Source organism: Nelumbo lutea, chromosome 2 (assembly GCF_056320005.1).
Source record: "Nelumbo lutea isolate HS-2025 chromosome 2, American lotus-T2T, whole genome shotgun sequence".
NCBI classification, from domain to species: domain Eukaryota; kingdom Viridiplantae; phylum Streptophyta; class Magnoliopsida; order Proteales; family Nelumbonaceae; genus Nelumbo; species Nelumbo lutea.
The window spans coordinates 106,319,774-106,327,002 of NC_142685.1; the positions used below are offsets into that span (position 1 = coordinate 106,319,774).

General features: G+C 40.0%; 1 protein-coding gene across 3 annotated transcripts; it reads left to right on the forward strand.

The window, feature by feature from the left end:
* The first annotated feature begins 929 nt into the window (after positions 1 to 929).
* On the forward strand, positions 930 to 5,266 carry LOC148872543 (putative disease resistance protein RGA3). Of its 3 annotated transcripts, none has more exons than XM_088968563.1 (3): positions 930 to 3,778; positions 4,343 to 4,802; positions 4,914 to 5,266. In XM_088968563.1, exons 1-2 carry the CDS (start codon positions 994 to 996, stop codon positions 4,684 to 4,686), a joined length of 3,129 nt encoding a protein of 1,042 aa, XP_088824689.1. In that variant the 5' UTR covers positions 930 to 993; the 3' UTR covers positions 4,687 to 4,802; positions 4,914 to 5,266. The 3 variants fall into 3 exon arrangements, with proteins under 3 accessions (XP_088824689.1, XP_088824688.1, XP_088824687.1); XM_088968562.1 differs by having other exon boundaries at positions 930 to 2,778; positions 3,007 to 4,802; XM_088968561.1 differs by having other exon boundaries at positions 930 to 4,802.
* Positions 5,267 to 7,229: the final 1,963 nt, after the last annotated feature.

Consider the following 7,229-nt stretch of genomic DNA (forward strand, 5'->3'; position numbering starts at 1 on the left):
TTTTGACATTTTGAATATTTATAGGTCTGTAGTGGAAATTAGAAATCTGCATTAACCTTTATGTACTTCTCCATTTCTTTTGTTTTTATAAAAATATATTATGACCACAATGAAAAGGCCTTTGACTTTTGATTAGTAGTAGTAACCCATCTGGGGGTCTATGACAAGCCACCTTTTGGATATCTAAGGATCAAAGATATTGGTCCCTTATTTGGGCCCAACTATAATATGTCCTTATAACCTTATCCTTGAAATATATTACACATAACAAGACTGGAAGACCCGAATCCATTCCTGGGCCTCAACTTAGGAATTTATTTGGGTTTAAAAGGCTTGACCTCACTGGTGTTATAGTGGCCCTTTTCTTTATAACTTAGTCCGGCCTGCATTAATGGGTTCCACTACTGTTGTATTTTTGCATGAACCCATTTTTGGTATCAAGTGTGGTAAAATCGTTGCCTATGCACCGTATAATTGTTTTGAGTCTACTAAACCAAAACCCTATTTGAATTGGCTGATTTAAGTATAATTGTTTAAATTGATTTTAACCTTAGAAAATAAGTTTTGAAAATTTGGACATTTGCTATCTAGTGTCATGTGGCACTAATGACACTAGTTTACATATATTAAACAATAATAAACAATCGTAACATTGTAATATGTGCCTTAGACCTTGTTTTTCCTAATTTTTAATGTTTACATCAAGTACAAATATTTCCTAATTTTTAATGTTTTACTAGTATATTAATTCCAAGGACAGGTGAATGCTGACTTGGTCCAAGTCTTTGTGTTTGTTTTTCTATTCCAAGTGCTCCTTTACATTATTGCCCTTGCACATGGGCATGGTTGAATGAACCATAATTAAGTCCACAACTGGAGAACCATTTGCCGTGTCTTCTTCACTTGTACCATCCCAAAAAGGTGTTATATGCTCTGATCAGTGAGTGGAACGTTGTGACCGCTTGCTTTAGTCTGTTTTCTCTTTGGCAAAATATGGCAGAAGTTGTGCTTTTTGACTTTGTTGGGAAGATAGTGGCGAGCTTGGCCCCCCAAGCTATTCAAGAGATTAGTCTGGCATCAAATGTCGGAAAGGATGTTGAAAAGCTCAAAAACAAGCTATCAGCGATCAAAGTTGTGCTTCTGGATGCAGAGGAACAGCAAGCCAACAACGATGCCGTGAAAGATTGGCTCAGGAGGCTCAAGGACGCTGTCTATGATGCAGATGACGTGGTAGATGAATTTCAAACTGAAGCTTTGAGAAGGCAAGTGGAGATCCATGGCAGCAAAAGACAGGAGGTAAAAAACTTCTTTTCACGTTCAAATCCTCTTGCATTCCGTTTTAAGATGGGGCATAGAATAAAAGAGATCAGGGAGAATCTTGATGTGATCACATCAGATATGTCCAGATTCCATTTTATAGAGAGGTTACATGATACCAGGCCATTTGCAAACATAAAGAGGGAGGAAACCCATTCCTTCGTACATGAATCCAATGTTATTGGACGAGAAGAAGATAAAAAGAAGATTGTAGAGCTTTTATTAAAGGGACCCCCCGACTCCAACTTGGGTGGTGGTGATGGTGTTCATCATCATCATCATCCAGCTGATCAGAATGTGGGCATCATTCCCATAGTTGGAATTGGGGGACTGGGGAAGACCACACTTGCCCAATTGGTCTACAACGACCAGAGTGTGGCAGATCACTTCCAACTGAGAATGTGGGTGTGCGTGTCCGATGAATTTGATGTGAAATTGCTAACACAAAAAATTATAAGATGTGCCAACTCTTCAGATATAGATTGTTCCAACAAAGAAATGGAACAATTACAGGCTATGCTTCGAAAAGCTGTGGACGGGAGGAGATATCTACTGGTGCTGGACGACGTGTGGAATGAAGGCCAAAAGAATTGGGATGATCTTAAAGAATTGCTGATGGGTGGTTGCTTGGGTAGTAAAATCTTAGTGACAACCCGTAGCCAAAAGGTGGCAACAATCATGGGCTCAGTTGAAACATATCGTTTGCAGGGGTTAAGCGATGATGAATGCTGGGAGTTGTTCAGGCGACGGGCATTTCAGGCGGGACAGGAGCAAAGCCATTCAAAGCTTGTGGAGATTGGAAGGGAGATCGTCAGGAAGTGCGGAGGAGTACCACTGGCAGCAAAAACACTGGGAAGTTTGATGCGGCTTAAACTTAAAGAAAGTGAGTGGTTGTTCGTGCAAGATAATGAAATATGGAGAATAGAAAAGGAAGCAATCGATGGTGGAGCTGAAGGTAACAAAATTTTACCTTCACTGAGGCTAAGCTATGATCATCTGCCGTCTAAATTGAAGCAGTGCTTTGCCTATTGCGCAATATTTCCAAAGGATCATGTAATAGAAAAGGAGACCCTCATTCAATTATGGATGGCACAGGGGTTCATTCGATCGCAACCGCCTCATGATCAAGGGAGTAGTAGTAGTAGTGAGAGGAGGAGGGTGGAGGAAATAGGTGAGGAGTATTTCAACGATCTACTGTGGAGATGCATGTTTCAGGAAGCAAAAGAAGATGAAGAGGGAAACATAGTAAGTTGCAAAATGCACGACCTCGTGCATGACCTTGCTCAATCAGTCGCAGGGATCGAGTGTTTTCGGATAGAGAAGGCCAGGTATAGAGAGGTGACTCAACCACCTACTATAACTATTCGGGAAGGAGTTCGACACGTGGCGCTTCTTGACCAGGGAGGATATGAAAGCACTAACGGCATTGAATTCTGTTCACAATTGATACTTGGTAATAAGGTGCGGACTCTTCTACTCTTGCCCTATTTTGCTAGAAGGGCATTGCCAATTGAACGAATAGTGAATTGTTGTGCTTGCTTACGTGTGTTAGACTTGAAATTTTCATTTCTTAAGAGCTTGGACATAAGTAGCATAGGTGAATTGAAGCACTTAAGGTACCTTGACCTCTCTCGTAACGATGGATTTAAGACACTCCCTGCATCAATTACTAAGCTCCAAAATTTGCAGACCATGAAGCTCCGATGTTGTCGTCTTGAAAAATTGCCAGAAGATATTGGGAATATGAAGAGCCTAAGGCATGTTGACCTCTCTGGGAACGAGGGAATCAAAGCACTCCCTGCTTCTATTACAAAACTAGAGAATTTGCACACTCTAGGTCTTAATAGTTGTCATCTTGAAGAATTGCCAGAAGATATTGGGAATATGAAGAGCCTAAGGCATGTTGACCTCTCTCGGAACGAGCGAATCAAAGCACTCCCTGCTTCTATTACAAAACTAGAGAATTTACACACTCTAGGTCTTGCTTCCTGTTCACTTGAAAATTTGCCAGTTGACATTTTGGGATTACTGACAAGACTTAGGAGAATCAAGGGATTGGGGTTATGTGGTGAGGATATTAAGCTGTTGCATGGGCTGAACCAGCAGCTAAACGGCGATTTAACTATTTGGAGAGCCGAACAAATGAGAGATGGCAAGGAAGCAAACTTGAAGGAGAAGCCACACCTTCGATCCTTGACATTAGAATATGGAGGGGAAGGGGATAATGATGATGATGCATTGGAAGGACTGCAGCCACATCCAAATCTAAAGAACTTGAAGCTAAGCGGGTATGGAGGGACGAAATTTGCTTCTTGGATGATTAAATCCTCGTTGCTCCCAAATCTAGTGAGAATTGATTTAGTGGATTGTCCAAGATGCGAATCTCTAGATTTCTCATGTCCGCTCCCTTCCCTTGTGGTTCTATGGCTATCTAAATTGATATCCCTCAAGAGCATTACAGGTAAATTGAGAAAAGGAGATGGTTTCCTACCTTCCTTACAGCATCTCTACCTCTGGTACATGCCTAAATTGGAGAGTTGGTCAGTAGTAACGGAAATATTAGACGGTGATCAGGAAGTAGTGGTAGTAGAAGAAGAAGAAGAAGAAGAGCTACATAACTCATTATCACTGTTCCCTCACCTTCCCAACCGCTGGATCATAGAGGGTTGTCCTAAATTGGAAAGTATTCCTTGGGGTTTGCCGGCACGTGAAAGAGTGGAATTATCTTGGATTGATGCCAAGCCATTGGAGTTAATTCTGAAGAAAAAGAAGAAGGATAAAAACCCCATCCCCATCCCAATGTTGACATCATCATCATCATCAACTACAAACTCATCATCCTCTTCTTCTTCTTCTTCTTCTCAACACTTCCTTACCACTACTCATGTAACCACCACATCCTTGGAAATTAGGCACTGCAGAGACCTAGAGTCTTTTCCTTCGGAGGCGATGGAAGGCTTGACTTCTATCCGAATTTTACAAATTTCATATTGTCATAAATTGACATCATTGCATCCTCATGCAGTGAAGCAATACCTCGCCGATCTTCAAGAGTTGAAAATTGAGTATTGTCCAAACTTTCATTCGTTGAAGGGCATCGGAGGTCTTTCTGCCCTAAAAGTTTTGAGCATTAGGCATCTGCCCCATTTGTTGGAGCTGCCAGAGGAGCTTGGAGACCTCGAATTGCTTGAAGAGCTTTATATTGATGACTGTCCCAAATTGACATCTCTACCTCAAGGTATGCAGCGTCTAATGCAACTTCGACATCTACGGATTGAACATTGTCGGGAGTTAAAGGACAGATACTCAACCAATGCGGGTGAAGATTGGCCTAACATATCTCATGTCCCAGAGGTGGAAATACTATGATTCAATTAATTTGGAATGTTCCGCCTCAACTTTCACATTCATGAAGCTCTGTACTTTACATCCACGACGTAATGCCTGATGATGTTATTCAAATTCTTCTTCTCCTTCTTCCTCTGGTTCGTGGCCACTTCACTTGGTCCTTACAATCAATTCACTGGGCTTTAATTTGTCTATTGAGGAATTACCGTAACTGCCTTTCTCATATTTTTAATGTTCTTCTGTGGCAGGTATAATAAGCGAGGAGCATCTCTTATGTATTATAACAACTCGAGAATTACGTACGTCATTTAATTTCAACCCACTGTTATTAGTTTGTGGTCAACACCTGTTAAGTTTCAACTTTCAAGTGTACTCTGTAGCGGTTGAACAAGTTATTTCCTTGCAGATCCAACTCATTTCTTTATTTGTTTATTTCAACTTTCATTGCTGTAACGAATTCGTTAAAATTAGAGGTCTGTCTTGAAAAGCTAGCTTCAGAGGCTGACATCAAGACATTAGCAAAGATCAGGCAGAAACATCGCAAAAGGTTTGGGATTTTGCACTTCTGTCATGCTAAAGAAACAGTTGTTCAATCACTTCAGTCCCTGGACTCTAAGACCCACATTCCTATTTCGATCTGTTTTCAGTGATGGCAACTTCTACCCCCGGGATGAGCATTCAAACTCAACCACAACTTAAATAGATAACAAAACAATCCTAGTTTGCACTGTTTTCTCCTCAGCCTTTGTAAATTCAACTCTAGTTTGCATTGTTTATTTTCCAAGTTTATGCTTTTTGACATGATTCCTTTTGTAATCGATACCAGAATTTCCTTTTGGATTTTGAACCTTGACCATCATTCATGGTTCCAGCATCACATATAATATGGATGGAACTTTCCTCAGTGAGGTTTATGTCATATCCCCCCTTGAGAAATCGTGGAGGGGCTCAAGGTCCTCAATAATTTGAGACTCCTGATCATTCTGATTCACAAAATCCTGCAGAGCCTTATGAATGTGGTCTAAAGTTTTTGCAACATTTATGACAACTGATTCCAGCATCACATATAATATCAGTAGACATGTTACGGTTGGACCGTGTGGCCCGAGAATTATTTAGGCAACTGGTTCTGTTTTACTCCAAACCTGGTCCTTGGCCAAAAATCATTGAATTGGTCAACAACCCATTGATATGGGTGGTCAAATCATCGACCTGTTCAATATTTTTTGGCAGTTTTTTAACTTAATTATTTTTTCAATTTTTTGTCAAAATGGGTCATCTATTCAAAACAGGTGGTTGAACCATCAATCCAGAAACCGGTGGCCAGAATGATTCTAATTCTGGATCATTTTTTAAAACATTAAAGAGTACTATGTGATTAGGTTTCCTTAATTCATGAAGTATTCTCCTCCAAAGGTCGTCCTTATTTATCCATTCAAGAGGAGCCCCAAGAGTAAGACTGTTAATGTTGGGCCCAGCCCATTATGGGATATTAACCCATATTATAGCCCACTCTCCTTCAGCCAACTGTTTTTTTTTTTTTTGTTTTTCAAAAAAAAGAAAAACAAAACTAGGGTTAGATCATTTTTGCGCGCGGTGTGTTGAAGAGAGAGAGGAAAAGAGAGAAATCGAAATACTGTGCAGATTTCTCAGTGCGCAGAATTCATCAAACGGCCGGAACTTTCCGATCCACCGTCCGATCGAGTAGAAATTTGGATAGCAAGTGGATGAATCATTTTTCTTCATTCGGAACGGTCGGATCTTTGATCGGAGCTCTGAATCACCAGCTGTTTGAGGTCGAACAGAAGCAACTCGTAGTTGTTCGGGAAAAGAAAACATCTCGTGGCAGTTTTCATTAATTATTCTGATCAAAGGTCATTTGTGGTTCGATTTGGCTGAAATTTGGTAAGATTGTTCGAAACTCACAGACCTACGAGTTGAACGGTGAAGATCTGATTTGGAGTAGTGAAGGTCTCCATGTTGAGGCCTGAACAGTAACCACGTTTGTGAGTTTTTTTTACTGTTATTTTCACCGCTTTTGGTATTCTCGTTTGTATGTTTGAGAATTTGTATTTGCTCTAAGTTTATGAGCATATTATGGTGTTTGAGTTGCTGTAATTATTACGTCAAGTTATTAGTGGAGGTTTTTTGTTGGGTCTCCTTGGCCCCATGGTTTTTACCCTTCACATTGGAGGGGTTTTTCACGTTAAATATCGTGTGGCTTATGATTGTTTTTGTTGATATCTTGCTTGGAATTGTGATAGTTGAATATCTACAAGTTTTTATTTTTGAGAGAGAAATAATTTATGGATAAACTTAGTTTCTTCCCAACAAAGTGGTATCAGAGCCAAGTTATTTGTTTGTGGATTTGTTTAATTGCATGATGGAGCCTAATTATGGTAGAATGATTAATTTGAATGGCACCAATTACCACAAGTGGAGAGGAAAAATAAATGATCTACTATTTGTGAAAAAGTTACATTTACCAGTTTTTTCTACTCAAAAACCTGAAAATAAATTTGATGAAGAATGGGCTTTTGAGCATGAGATGATTTGTGGCTTTA

Excerpts from the sequence above, each read along its gene's own strand:
- LOC148872543 (XM_088968561.1), top strand. The coding sequence starts at position 994 with ATGGCAGAAGTTGTGCTTTTTGACTTTGTTGGGAAGATAGTGGCGAGC.